Source organism: Bactrocera dorsalis, chromosome 3, assembly GCF_023373825.1.
Source record: "Bactrocera dorsalis isolate Fly_Bdor chromosome 3, ASM2337382v1, whole genome shotgun sequence".
Taxonomy (NCBI): Eukaryota; Metazoa; Arthropoda; class Insecta; order Diptera; family Tephritidae; genus Bactrocera; species Bactrocera dorsalis.
The window spans coordinates 13,858,071-13,873,661 of NC_064305.1; the positions used below are offsets into that span (position 1 = coordinate 13,858,071).

The 15,591-nt window shown below is 40.0% G+C and overlaps 2 protein-coding genes across 2 annotated transcripts in view; one reads left to right on the forward strand and one right to left on the reverse strand.

Moving 5' to 3' along the window:
* Positions 1-15,591, reverse strand: part of LOC115066067 (uncharacterized) — a 317,628-nt gene that overhangs the window by 78,717 nt on the left and 223,320 nt on the right. The gene's annotated exons all lie outside the window — the stretch shown is intronic.
* Positions 10,704-12,714, forward strand: LOC105225085 (uncharacterized). Its single transcript, XM_011203421.3, has one exon. The coding sequence runs from the start codon at positions 11,042-11,044 to the stop codon at positions 12,530-12,532; it is 1,491 nt and encodes a 496-aa protein (XP_011201723.1). The 5' UTR covers positions 10,704-11,041; the 3' UTR covers positions 12,533-12,714.

Here is a 15,591-nt window from a genome sequence, read left to right on the forward strand (position 1 = left end):
GTAGTGGTATGAACGTTGATTTTAACCAGTCTTTTGGATATTGGCCATTGTCATAAACTTGGTTAAAAAGCTTTACTAATAGAGTCATATTTTTGTCATTTATTAACTTTAAAAATTCAGCTGGAACCTCATCCGGACCTGTTGCTTTGTAATTTTTCATTGATTGTATAGCTCTCTCTATTTCGCCTTTCGTAATATAATTGCCAGTTCGTCTGTGATGGAGATGAAGGTTCTGGTTTGATCTACTGTCATCCGAAAAAACGTTTTCAATATATTTCTTCCATATGCTTTTCTTTTCATTTATGTTACATACCACCTCATTGTTTTCATTTATAAGTAGTGAGGGCGGATTTTTACGATGAATACCTGCAGCTTCTTTCTTACACTATAGCAGTTATTTATTTACTGTTAATTTAATTAAGAAATTTGTATAGGTGGCAACTCTTTAAACAATTTTTTTAATACAGAAAGTCTCAAAGTATTAACGAATTTTTTAAATCATTTTTACAAGTTTTTTTCATCGATTCAATATGGTACCTACATATATATGTATTAAATGATGATTTTTTATTTATCTCTTTCTAATTTAAAAAAACATTTTCAAATAACTGGCAACTCTCCCAAAAAACTTTTCTAAGATTTCAGTGAGTTATTTAATATGATGCTCATCTGAAGACATATAATTTATATCTTTTATTTAATTGAGCGAAATAGTTTTTATGCATAGGTGGCAACTCTTCTCATATTAATTTTTTTAATTTTGACTTTTTTAACATCACTTTAATATGATTTTAATTATATAATATTTATTTTGTTTATCGCACAATAATAAAAACAATATTTACAAGTAACTGGCAACGCTAAAAAACTTTCCACTTCTCCCCTGCTAGCTTGTAATTAGATGTTTTAACCACTGCAGTGTAAAACCTATTATAATAATGATTTTAATAATTTACTCACACTAATAAAAAATTTCAAATAGGTGGCAACTTTCCTCAAAAAAGTTTTTCTTCTTCTTCTAGATTAGACTTTTTTGATTTGGTAATCATTTTGTAACATACCATTTATTTTTTATTTAGTTCAGTTAAGAAATTTTTTATTGGTGGCAACCCAAATTTTTTTCAAAATTTTTGAAGCTTTGAGATTTCATAGATCACTTCACCGTTCTACCCATTTTAATAATGTTTCGTATACTAATTAATATTTTTACTTTGTAATTTTAAATAGGTGGCAGCCCTATTCTTTCAACTTTGTCAAACTCATTATTCTAATCCGTTCAGCTTAATACATAAGGTATAAAATTTTAGTTTAGTTGAAATTTTGTATAGGTGGCAACCCTAAAATTTTTCAAAACTTTAAAGCTTTCAGATTTCATATATCATTTCAGTGTAAAACCCATTTTAGTAACGGTTCGTATACTAATCAATACTTTTTAATTTCCAGTTATAAATAGGTGGCAACTCTACCCTTTAAAATTTATAGAACTTTTAATTTTAATCTGTTTCGTTTAATACCAAAGTTTTAATTTGCATAAAAATATTCAAACAGCTGGCAACACTGCCTTATGACATATTAATCTCTTCACTCAGCTCCCTTCAATAAAATATTGCTGTCTATACCAGAAAAAAATATTTTCTCTTATCCTCCATATGTTATAACATGCCACACACCCGCTCAGTAATTAAACAGGCACCCTCAGCCGCCTTCAGCAAGCACAGTTCAATTCAATTTAGTCAGTTAAAAGTTTGTTTCGCCCTCCTCCGCCAGTTGCCAACACTACTTATTCGGCATTTATGATTTTCATTGCCGACAAGTCCTCGCCCATGGAGTTCAATGAAGTTACTCGAATGCATTAAATCGCTGCCAATTGCGAGCCAAATCTGCGGCAAAGTTATTACTACAAGTAAGCACATACATCAATTGGCTGGCAACTCTCCGCGCGTGCGTGTGTGTGAGGGTTTGAAAATTGCCTGCCTCGAAAGTTTGTCTGCAATTGAACTGCGACGCGCTTGAATTTTTGAAACTTTTAATAACACACACACTCATATTTGTCGATTTGCCTACACATATGTGGGCGCTTATATGTATGTATTTATGCTTGTGTGTGTTGGCAATTTACTCCCACGTTACTCATTCAAATAAATCTACTCATTTTGGCATCGACCGAAATCAGATTACGAAGCAATTGCCGCAACTCGTTTGAGTTGTTCACCCATTTTGTGGCAATTTGAGTTGCAAGTTCGCAGTTCAATCGGATAAGGCATAAATAGTATGAAGTTGCATATAAATTGATCTGTAAGTGTGATATAATTGGTGATTTCAAAAGTTTTCGTCTGCGATAAAATGTATTTGCCAACATGTGATCCATGTAGAGACACTTTTTTAACAGCCTTTTTTGACAGATCGCGTGTCAGTGGTGTCAGCTTGTGCAAGAACTGAGGCCGCCGACTTTCCCAAGCGACATCGCTTCGCTCTATGGGCACGTGAAAAGTTCCAAGAAGATCCGACGTTTTCGAGCCAAATTTTGTTTAATGATGAAGCCCATTTCTGGAATCATCTATCCATATTTCTTCAAAAATGATGCCGATCATTATCGCGCGATGATAATCGACTATTTTATGTCTGAAATTGAATCTCGTGATCTCGGCGACATATGGTTTCAACAAGACGGCGCCATTTCCCATACATCGCATTAACCAACGGATTTATTGAGAGACCACTTCGATGAGCAGATTATTTCACGTTTTGGGCTGGTCGATTGGCCACCAAGATCATGTGATATCACACCGTTAAACTTTTTCCTGTGGGCATATCTAAAATCTAATCCTAAAATCTTAAGTCTATACGGAAAATCCCGCTTCTGGTCCTGGAGCAAAACATCAACCATGTCGAACGAGTCATCGAAAATTGGACGCAATGGCAAATTGGACTTCAGAAATAAATGCGAAGCAGTGTTCTTTAGAATGACAACAAATATTCCCTGTTAATTTTGAAGTTTATGTGTTTTTTCTTTAAAAATAGTAGGAAACCTCGAAAGGGATCACCTTGTAGTACGATTTGTCCTTTTCTTCAATAGATCTCAGCTTAGGCGATCACCTCTCCATTTGACGAAAATTTCTTCCCAGTGAACATTTTTTGAGAGCCGATAAATAGTTAGGAAATAGCTGGGAGCTAGATCTGGGTAATTCGGAGGATGTGGAAGCAATTTGGAGCCCAACTCATAGATTTTTGCCAAAGGTTTTCACTGACATGTCAGGATGCTATTGTCTTGTTGAAGGAGCATTTTCTTCAAATGTCGACATAATCGCGCAGCAGACTCGATAATTTCAGCAGCCAGTGAACAGTTTCTCACCACGTTTATTGCAGTGTATAACACAATTTCTCAGAGACACCAAAAAATGCGCACTGGACAACAATTGGAGTTGTTCCCATTCACTCTATAGAAGATTTTGCGGTAGGATCTTGTTTTACCGCTTACAAAATCGAGCTTAATACATAAGTAAGGAGATGGTCGCAGGATCGCCACTAATCAATTTATTGAACGAAACTTTTGGTCAGCACATTATCTCGCGTCTCACATTAATTCACATAATGGGCATGCGGCGTTGTTTTCAGGATTATGTGACGTCGTTTGTTTGCGCAGATAAGCTCGAGACGACTGACACCTTGGAAGAGAATACTGACGCAAAGAGTCTGCATACAACACTGAGTTCAGCGTTGGTTACTGAGGTTCGGTTTCTGAGGACTAGAGAAGTTATTTTCTCATTTCCATTAATTTTCGATGAGAGATGGCAACTTTCAAAGCGCTATTTCTTCAAAGAACGACTCTGATATTTTCATTGTTTTTTTATTTAATCAGTTGAAATTGGAATTTGTGCTATTCTTGTTCTATATATTTTCGAACTGAGAAGCTTTTTATGGCACTCCTAATAGCGAAAATAAAAGAAAGTCGAATTGATTAAGGGTTTACAAGGGTTTACGGGTTTCAAAATGTCGAATTTTTTTATTGTCTCATTAAATTCGCAATACCTCTAGAATATTGTCCTAAACTTTAAAGTTGATCCGAGTAATAGTTTCGAAGAAACTATCCTGAGAACTTGTGTGCTTGATGCTAGCTAGGCAAATTGCGACGTCTTTAAACGCGCTTTTCTCGAGGTCGAAGTCGGTTGGCAAAGATTTCTCGAGAACCTCTCAACCGATCTTCATGAAATTTTTCACAGGTCTTTGAGAACCATTCTTAAAGACTTGAACGAAGATTGTTTTTTTCAATTACAGATATTTGAAAAAAAAGTCGCAACATTTTCATTTATTTTATTTTTTTTGTAAAAATGTGTATAAGAAAGAATTGCTGAAAAAGGCTGTTTTTACTCTATGAAATCTATGTAACCCCTTGAGTAAAAATGGATCAGTCCGGGTCAAATTTGATCAGATGTAACTTTGGACTATCAGACTGCTCTCAGAATGGAATTTAATAATAATAATTCTCATAAAGAAGCCAAAATGTAGTATTTGAGCTGGCCGAAGACTGAGAGATGCCATTTTATGCTGTAAGAAATCACACTGTGAAGAAATATTCTTTGGTGTAAACGAAGTTAAAGTTTTTTCTTGTTTCTACTTCCTTTTTAATAAAAGTTTACCCTTTGATATTCGTGCTCTTTGAAGTCGGCAAAGACAGCTACTGATGTTATTATTTTCTCTCGAAAGCATTATATTATTAATCATCGATATACTGCTAAATTCGGGGGCGGCCTAAGTCTTTTAGAAAATTCACACAGCACAATTCGTCAAACGGCTAAGAGTGACTTAGCTGTGCGTGCCTGTCTCCAAGCTATCACTGAGCCGCTTTGCATATTTATGCCGCTACAGGCAGCTACTTAGCACAACTAAACTGCTTGACAGCAGTGAGTCACAGAGGCAAAAGTGAGTCACACAGCCAAAGCAGTCACTTTGCAACTCAGTGGAGTCAGGAAGTAAGTAATATATAACAAGGTATGTGTGTGTGTGCACATAAATACATATCAATTAGCAGCGTAATCTGGAGTATGCCACAACATATGGCTGTTTTCATGCCACGCATGCTTGTGTGTGCGTGTCACTATGTCACTTGGTTTGTCTATGTGTTCATGTGTGTGTGTATGTGTTCGTGTGCGTGAAGCCCTGAAGTCGTACTGCCTGCCGGATGACATTTAATTACCTCAATCATTCTGCTAAATGGTTACATATTAATAAATTACAAGCTGTCAACATGTGTTGCTATTTATGACTATGTGCCGTGGGGCACACATACATACACATGTGCGTGTATATATTTTATTTTATTTATATAAATATATATGAAATATATGAAGCTAATTTTTTTTGTACGCCAGCTGTGTGTAACAAATTATTTAAATATGCAAAGGGGCTGGCAAAAATGTGCAAATTAACTGCAAAGTGATGAAATGCAGCTTTGCATATTTATATACATTTATTAGGGTGGGTCAAAATTTTTTTTTTTTTTTTTTAATTTTTTTACCTAAAGAAAATTGTATGGCAAATGAAATTATGAAATTAATTTATGAGCAGACATCAAAAATTTTAAAATATATCCAGACAGACGGCCTACAAACTGAACCATCAAAATAAAGTTCTTGTATGGAAAACTTTTTTATTTGATGAGATATCTTGAAGAAATCTGGCACGTATTATACTGAAAGGCAATGGTGCAATCTCCGAAGAAATTGTTCAGATTGTACTACTATAGCATATAGCTGTCATACAAATTGACCGATAGGAATCAAGTTCTTGTATGGAAAAGTTTGTAATTTGATGAGATATCTTCAAGAAATTTGGCATGGATTATTATTATAGATAATGATACAAACTCCGAAGAAATTGTTCAGATCGGCCTACTATAGCAGATAGCTGCAATACAAACTGAACGATGGGAAACAATTGCTGGTAGGGAAAACGCTTTTATTTGTTAAGATATCTTCAAGAATTTTAGTGTCGATTATTGCCGTAGATAACGGTACAATCTCAGAAGAAATTGTTCAGATCGGCCTACTGTAGCATATAGCTGGCATACATACATCACGATGAAAATTAAGTTCTTGTATGGTAAACTCTTACATTTGATGAGATATCTTCACTAAATTTGGCACAGATAAATCCCTAAAGCGGCGGTACAATCTCTAAAGAAATTGTTTGGATCGGGTCATTATAGCATATACCTGCCATACAAGGTGACTGTTCAAAAGCAAGTCATTGTATGGAAAACTTGTTTATTGGCAATGGTATCTTCACGAAAATTGGCATGAATATTTTTTCTAAGCAAAGGTATAATTTGCAAAGAAATTATTTGGATCGGTCAACTATAGCATATAGCTACCATACAAACTGAACGATTGATATTAAATTCTTGTATGGAAAACTTTTTTATTTGATGAGATATATTGTCAAAATTTGACACGCACGATTTTAAAAAGTAACGGCATAATTTCCGAAGAAAATGTTCAGATCGCGCCACTATAACATATAGCTGCCATACGAATTGACCCATTAAAATACAAACAAAGACCAGTTAAAACCAATTATGCTTTAAGAAATGGACTGTGAAGGATATTATAGCTTCGATGTAGTCAAAATTAACGGTTTACTATTGTTTTTCGCAATTTTCCTATATATTTTCACTTTATATTAGGAAAAAAATTTAAATAAAAATTTTCATTTCTTTAAATTTGACCCACCCTAACTCATTTATATGCACATAATATCTTCATATATATATTTATTACATGCATAAAATAAATTTTCACATAAAGGCGATATTTTATAAAATTAATCTGTATTATTTACATCCACTGCCGGCTGCGCTGTGATGTATGGCTGACAGGGCGTATACGCAATTTAATGGCTTGTAGGCGTGAAAATGAGCGCTTTACGTGCTGCAGATAAACTCATACGCACACAAAGGCACGCGTGCTTCGGCTGCTTAATTACAAGCCCGGTCGTGTTGGTTATTAATGAGGTTTGAAAAGGTTTATCATGTGACGTTTTTTAAGTGCGCCATTCACCTATATCACCTCTGGCACTTCACATTTCACATTACACTTGTCGCCAGCTTATACAGCAGGCCACAAAGTTGATATAGGCAGGCGGTTACATTACATATCCTTATATGTGGGTATATGTGCGCACTTGAGGCGCTCAAACGCGCTGCCGCTTCAATGGCGCTGTACTAAAGCTCGACTTTGCATTTGCTCATAGCACATTTATATCGTTATTTCCCTTACTGGCGCTAAATCAGCGCTTTAAACATGCTTACTGCAGCCTCATTTCAGCAATTTATTAGTTCAAGTGGCTGCACGTGTGCCTCAAAAGGCGCTGCTCGCCCTCCCAACTGCTTATCTTCTGCCTGCATTAGCGGCATGCTATATGTTACGTATACGCCCTGTACACCCACATATTATATATGCACATATTCACCTTTATCAGCTCGGTACACTTGTTATAGTTATGGTTGTTGTTGTTTTTCATTGGCAACACGCAAATCTAATTAGACGCCCAGTCAACGCAAATAACTAGTTTTCCCCCTTCGGATATATAGTTGCATGGCTTGTAATGGTGTAGCCGCGCAGACATCGTTATGTAATTAATTATAAAGTTTTTGCCTTGTGAAATACTTGAAGGCTTAACGGTGTTTTTGAAATGAGCCAGAAATTACTTAATTGAATTGCACGCGCTGCACACACACACACAGACTGGTGTGTTGCAGCAATTTATTGCAAATATGTGGCTGTTTGAATTTGTTAGCATAGATTTTCGCTTGTCAGCCGCTGGCAGTTATGTCTTTGTCGCAAGAACATAGTTGGCAAATCGCTAAGATTTGCTATTTACAACAACACTTTGCAGAAATTTACAAGCAAACAAGAATTATGCCTTTGTTAAGCGCAGGAATGTGTGGCAAACAGCGCCATTTTACACCTGAGGGTTAAAGTAGTAGCTATTCTTGTATTCTTCTTACATTTGGCTTGGGGGTTAACCGCACAGCCGAAGCAGCGAATATATCAGAAAAGCCTTTCAATGTTCTAATTCATTATTTGTTCTCTATACCCTAAGCGTCAGTACTGGCACATGTTTAGTTGAGGGACCTACTGCCATGTCAAAGTCAATGACTTGAGATTTAACGATCAGTTGACTTCGACACATAACATTCAACCAAGCGTGAAGTAGTCTAACGCACTTTTTACATCTGGAAAAATACTAAAATGGGTAATATGTCTTAGAACTAAATGCATTTTTTAAAAGATCTCCCGCAAAACCCTCCTCGAGAGTGTGGTTTGGTAGTAGATACCACAGTGTTACGATGCTGGCAGAGACGAGCTAATAACAGTTCGCCTCTGTTTCAATTGTGAGGTATTTAGCTAAGGTGTCACTAGTTATTTGGGTGTTAGTTAATCCTCAGTAGCACATAATTCGAATGGGCAGTCTTACTAGACGAAAAATAACCAGGCTTAAAGCTATTAAATAACCTAGCCGCGAACGGCGCTTAGGGTTACCTGATAATCTTACTTGCGTTACCGGGGCTATGCGTAAACCAACGAATTTTCCTTTATACATACACGTAGGACGTGATATGAACCAGAAAATCAACAATACTAAAAGACTAAATGAGTGCGGCTCACGTGAAAAAACGACTTAGTGAACGAGTTGTTTCGAGGGAAGAGTAGCTATAGCCAAGGTAGAAGAGATATAACCCGGAAGCAGACTGGTAGTGGTTCAAAAAAAAGACATCACATCCAGATCAAGGGCAGAAGTCAACTATGAATCCACGAAGGTGAAAATCATGGCCTACAAGTCAGACGCCGATGCTGCAGCCCACCTAATGGCAGAAAGTGAGATAAGTGAAGTCGAGGAAGATGGTGAGTTTTATTCCGGGTCTGAGCTTGTTGACAAATTCTCTAAAATATGCAAGTATATTGAGCCGGAACTTCTAAATGACATTCAAGAAGATTTAAATAATACAGTAATTAATGTGTGTTCTTCAAATTAATTTACGTCATAGAAAATTAGCTTCATTATCCCTAATGAACCACATGACAGCAGCATAGCCTGATTTTGGCTTCATTCAGGAGTCAAGAGTTACTATGGAGCGCTTTTGCGAACTCAGAACACTAACATGAAAACTATACATGGATAGCCAATAACTTTCCAGACGCCCATTGACATCCAGAGAGATGAACTCGATGCCTAAAACAATATCGACAAAGACAGGTTCCTATCAGATACTAGAGTCCTAAAGCGCATCAATATTTTAGGAAATGATTACCTAATAGTCTTCACCGGCCGGTACTGCTTTGAATACTCTCAGAGCTGGGGTGTTTTGTATGCTAGGGTCTTGAGTCTTATACTTCTAAACCTTGCCAAGTGGTAAAATCCCAGTAGTAGCTTGGCGCATTCCTGCTGCCTGCTGCCAGTGCCATTCTCTTCCCATTCTTTACTTCGTGCGGAGCAACTCCTTTATGTTGTGGGGCCCCACCGCATTACATGGTTCAGGCCCCTTCATCCTGGACGCTTCCGCAAAGCGAACTAATTCGTCGGGAAGCTCATTGAAGGCTACGCCTTTATGCTCCGGATCCAGTTCAGGTGTATACGGTTGCAAACTGAGGGAAGATCGCTTGACTATCGCTGACTATAACGATAAGCTGTCTGTGATAGTTCCGATAGAAATTGCTTTCTGCACACTGACATATAGCAAAGACTCCTGCTTGAAAGATGCTAGGAAAACGTCTCATTGCGATGCTGTAATGTCTACTCTAATGCCTTCCGGTATTTTCAAGCCATAAGTGTGCGACTGGATAGTGCTGCCGTCAGTGGTAGATCGAGCGTGGAATCACTCTATTCTGCCTTAGTGCCCAGAGTAACTCTAAATCGCTTTGTAAGGTTTATTCTCTCCGCAACGCCGTCCTGAAGTAGAAGGGTCAGTGGTGTGTCTTCCCCTAGAGCTTCTATTTGTTAAAAGCCTTTGCTGAAACTCTCTGCTGTCATGACCAGCATTGTATGTTTCGGTGTCTGTTTGATCACCAGACGCAGCGGTGTGAGCTTCAGCATGATTTCAAGTGCTGCGGTTGGGCAAGTGCGCATTGTGCCTGAAGCGCAGACGCAGGCAAGTGTTTGCATGGAAGTTGAACTCCTACCAAACACTGCGTTGTTTCGATTCCCAAGCAATCGATCCATAGGTGACAATAGGCCTTACGAAAATGGTATACAGCCATCTAATGATACCTGGCTTGCAGCCTAGTATTTATCGGCTAGGCGGCTGCATGTCATAGTAGCCTTGGTGGCTCTAGTCAGTGTTAAGTCCACGTGCCTATGCCAACGTAAGGTTGAGTCTAATGTTAGGCTTAGGAATTTCACCTTTTGGGAAACCTTCAACTCCCTCCCTGGAAGTATTAAGGGCCTCAACAGAGATCTTGCCTTCGTAAAAGAGACGACGCTTGTTTTTGACGGGTTGATATTTAACCCTACAGTAAAGCTGCCATGCAAAATGACTGATCGAATTTAAGTGCTTGTATTGTAAACTTTAGGACTTTAATAAGTAAAAAATACATTACATTTTCCTGTAAAAAATATAACAACTCTACCTTCAAGGTGAAGTTTGATATTATAAACTCTACAATAAAATTCAAATTGATCCCAAAATATTATGAAGTTTTCTTCTATCAAAATTTGTTTCTGTGACAACTTGCTACTTTTGATTTTCAACTCTTTCTTTTGTTTTCATTTCTTTCAAAGAAAATATTTAATTCTGGACAAATAATAAATAAAACCGAAAATTCGTACACATTTCTGCGAATCGAGATAATTTGCTAAAATTTCCGTACAAAATTCGGCCAACATTTGGAAGACGTGAAATTTTCTTGTTCCAGTCGCATTTCGCAGTAAAATTTCCAACATTAATACCATCAGAAAAACCGCAGTCCGCAGCGCACGTCGGCTGCGGCATGTACCCTCCTCCATCTCCAACAGTCTGGCGCGCATCAACTTGCTCAAGAGCCGCATGCGTCCGCCGAACAATAGCGAGCGCAAGCAGGAGTATATGGCGCATCGTGCGCGTGTGCAGAACGCCAAGAGCGTAGTGAATAGCCAGCCGCCGATGCGACTGGTGAATCGGCCACGACGCGAAATGTCATTCACCGAGATGATGAACTCCGTGCGCACAGCCATACAGCGGCGCAGCAACTCGCGCACCTTCACCACAGCGCCCGCCTCGACAACACCCTCGGCTACGGGCACTACGAGTTATTCGACTGTGGCGACTACGGCCTCGCGCACAACGCCGCCGGCACGTTTTGGCAAATCGCGCATCAATATGAGCAACAGTGACACGCTCGGCAGCTACGAACACGACAAGTCCGCGATGCTCTTGTACGACTGCAAATCGTGCGGCGCATTCGGCTGCTGCTGCATCTGTGGCGGCGCCGGCGACGGGCGCCACTGCATGGCCTCCTGTGTCGATATGCATGAGAAATTTCCGCAGCATCCGGGCGCCGATATTTGCGAAGAGGGACGCTCATCGTGCAACTACGTGCCGCGTTGTCGTAGAGGTGAGAGCTTCAGCAGTAACAGCGGCATTGCCGTTATTGGTCCACACGGTCCACATGTGCACCACTTCGAGTCGCCCTTACGCAGCTTTCCGGAGAATAAAAACAAAAAAGTCAAGCAAACATCGTCGGCTGAGCAGCGTGCCGCCTTTCAGCATGCACGCCTGGCCATGCCGTTACGCCACTTTTGGCATCGCATCACACGTAAAGAATGGAACGATGATACGCGTGTACCACAACCACCACATCGCTCAGCTTACGAACTGCAGAGGGGCCAACGTAAGCGCTGCGTGCATCACACATCCTCCAAAGACTCCACAGAAAATACACAAAGCAGCGCCGCAGCAAGCCAACTTATTACGCGCGATGAAAGCAAGCATTACGGCATACCGCTGCACGTGCTGAAACGCTATCAGGACATCACGGTCTCAACGGATGAGGGTATGCTGCGTCGCTTGCTGCGTCCACGCATCTTTTTCGATCTCGAAGTTAAAGGTATACGTCCGTTGGGTCGCATCGTCATACAGCTCTTCACCGAGGCCTGTCCAGAGGTGGTGCTCGAGTTTGTGCGCATGTGCACCACCGAGAATGGCGAACGCATGAGCTTTACGCGTCTCTTTCCGCCGATGTGGCTGGAAGGCGAACTGGCATTGACCGATAATAAGACGCTGACGGCTCACAGCATCGAACATGACACGACTGTATTGGATCACGGTAGCGGCGCTGGTGTGTTGTCGTTTCCCAGCCGCTATGTGCGTGGCAGCAAGCGGCGGTTTCTCAGCTTTTCAATCAGTTTCAAACCGCTGAAAGTGCTCAATGGCAAACGCATCGCTTTTGGCCGTGTGCGGCGTGGCCTTTGGATATTGGATGCCGTGCAGGACTATGGCACCAATAGCGGTAAACCGCAGCGTGATATAATCGTAACGAGTTGTGGCATGTGCAAGTGACAAGGCTCAACTTACAGCGTGATTGAGGTGGTTGCGTGGTGTAGGAGTTGGTGATCGATCATAATCGATAGTCTGGTTAACGAATTTCGTTGCAAATTGGAATTCAATTTAATCTGTTTTAAATTGTATTTCGATTTGGTAATAAAATTTGTAGATTTAGAGAATTCTATAAAACTTTGTTTATAACTTCTTCATTTTGTTGTTCTTTCGGGCGGTATCTTCGGCAAAACATAGTCTCCAATAGCTTGAGAAAGCTGACAACACAGCGAATGGCTGACGACTTAAAAATTTAAGGTAATCTCAATAAGCTTCCAGAAGGCAGTTCCAACGACAGAGAAGATGCTTTGAATCTGAAGAATTGTACCAAATTTTCAATGAAAAATTCTGTAGATGAAGCTCTTCTTTTTATTATTACCCTTTTCTTCATATCCATCTTGCTAATTCTGCATCAGCTTTCAACTTTTTTTCTTTGTTAACCTAGAAATCAAAGATATAACATCTTAGGTTAGACTAGCTCTGATCCATCTGGAGTTAAATCGAACCGGAGTTAAGAGTAATACTTTAGTTTTTTTGGCTCTCAAGAGGCCTCGGAAAAAGAATTTGCTCGACGAAAAAGCGAGTTTCCTGACTATTCCTGGCGAAGTAATACAAAACTACCACAAAAAACCGAATTTCCATCAGCGAATCGCAAAAAAGCGATCCATTTCTGAAGTAGACGATTACTGATGATGAAAAGTGAGTCACCGGTGACAATGTCAAGCCAGACCGCTTGTGATCGAGTCGCAATGGCCTTGCGAGCTATTTGCTAAAAGCTGCTCCACTATAGCCAAATTATTAAGTCAAACCAGTAGAGTCAATAATTCGACCATCTGAAGTAATCAGTTGCATCAAGGACCCAACAAGTTTGTTGATGCTGCTGCTGCCGCTGCACCATCTGCTGGTACTGATATTGTTGCCGAAAAGAAGAAAGAAGCCAAAAAGGAGGAGTCGGAGTCCGAGAAAGGCGACGGAAACCTATGGTCTCTTCGACTAAACAACTCAACACCAAAGTTGAGCCCGTTCCCATAAAAGTCGGGCTAACGTAGCTGCAACGGACTCGAATTTTTTATGCAGCTAAGGAGTAACCCGACAAAATTCTGCCGCTACAACAAAACAAAAACCATCAGTTGCGCAAAGGCTCTGGAAGTGATCCTCGTCAGCCAGCCAATACACATACAAGTGAGGTATGAGGCAAACCTTTCGAACTGCCGACTCATGATTCCGGGATATTGTAGCCCGGCTAAGCATCACTGCGGGTTGGGTACAATTCGTTAAGAATTTGTGTTAAGCTGGCAATGAAACTGAGAAAAGGAGACTCACGAGGATCCAAACACATCGTTTTCACTTCATAGTAGAGAAGATTGGACTCTTAGATGGACATTTTCAACGGAGAAATCTAAATAGTCGCTGACGGTTCAAAGAGTGTTAAATATACAAGACTGGGTTTCTTCCGTAGCTATCTGCACACATAAGGCAACTTCAAGCTAAATTACTACAATTAAGTCTTTCAGGCCAGAATTGTGGGCATAAGAGAAGATACCAAGTGGTTTTCAGCTCTAACAAGCAAGTCCAAAATCATCCTAGTGCAAAGCCAAGCGTCAGTAAGTCCATGCGTAGCGCCAATACTAAGTCTCATTCCGACAATAACTAGACTTTCAGTAGGCTACTTGGTTAATATCATCTGGACATCCGGTCGTTTAGGAATAAAAATAAATGAAAGGGCAGATCAGTTGGCCTACTTGGAGGCAGCCGGAGCCACTATTCTCTTCAGCTGTCCTGGGTCATTCAGAGGCTTCAAGGGTTGTTTGAAGCAATGAATTATAGAGGATCAGCTCAGTTCTTGGAACACAAGCAACACATGGCATACCAGAAAGTTACTTTGAGACAGTGTTGATGGTGAACAGAACAAAAAGATCCCACTTCTATGAAAAAGGGAGCTTAGTACTATTGTAGGGGTCATCACAGGGCGCCTACTTTTAAGATCCTGTCTTCAGAAAATAGAAAAAGTGGATTCAGTGGAACGTAGAGCATGCACGGAGGATGATGAGACGCTGGTACATTATGTATGCGAATGCCCAGTCTTCAACCGGATGAGAACGGTCATATTCCACGATACCCAATAATGCAACTTAAGAAACTTTGGACAGCTGCGGTGAAAGAGAATCAAATGTCACACCAAAGAGTGGCTGGAAAAGGCTTAAATTGATTCTTGCCCCGTAGCATAATCCGCCTAATGCCACAAATACGGATGAGGATAGCCCTTTCAGCACTCGCCAGTTCGTTTCCGGAGGGTAGTCTCTTCCAGCGTCTTCCCCCAAAAAAATGTAATAGAATGTTCTATCCTTAGCTATGTTGCGTAGAGCCAAAGAATTGCTTTTGATGAGAGCTCCCAATAGCTCCACCGAAACTTCCTCGATATCGAGGATGAGTATGCTCCTCTCGAGCCAAGAGGCAAGAATGTGCAAGGCAGTGTCCATTGACCTTTGCAATACGCATTCTGTGCCTTTGAAAGTCAGTTGTGATGAAAAGTGGGTCACTTGTGATAACGTTTAGCGAAAACACTCGTGATAGAATCGCGGTGAGCCGACGCCAACAGTAGGCTATCTGGAATCGACGGTCAGGAACGTTTTGCTATATATTTGGTGAAATTAACCGGAAAGCTGCTTAACTGCGGCCAAACTCTCAAAACGGACCATTACTGCCAACAAGTTGCAACGTCTGAAGTAAGCAACTGCCCAAAAAGGGGCCAATTGGAGCCTCTGGGAGAGGAATTGTATTCCACGAGAACAATGTCAAACAGCACACAACGAAAATGGTTCCTCAGAAGTTTCAAAAGCTTGGTTGGAAGGTTCTAATGCATCAATCTCATAGTTTGGACCTGGTAGCAAGTGCTTAATACCAGCTCCTGTTTATTGTGAATGATTTTGCTGCTGCAAAATTCGTTTCGAAAGAAGGTTATCAAAAAACAAATTTCTTGACAATAGGTGTAAAGGTTTCCATGAGAAAGGATGATTGATTCT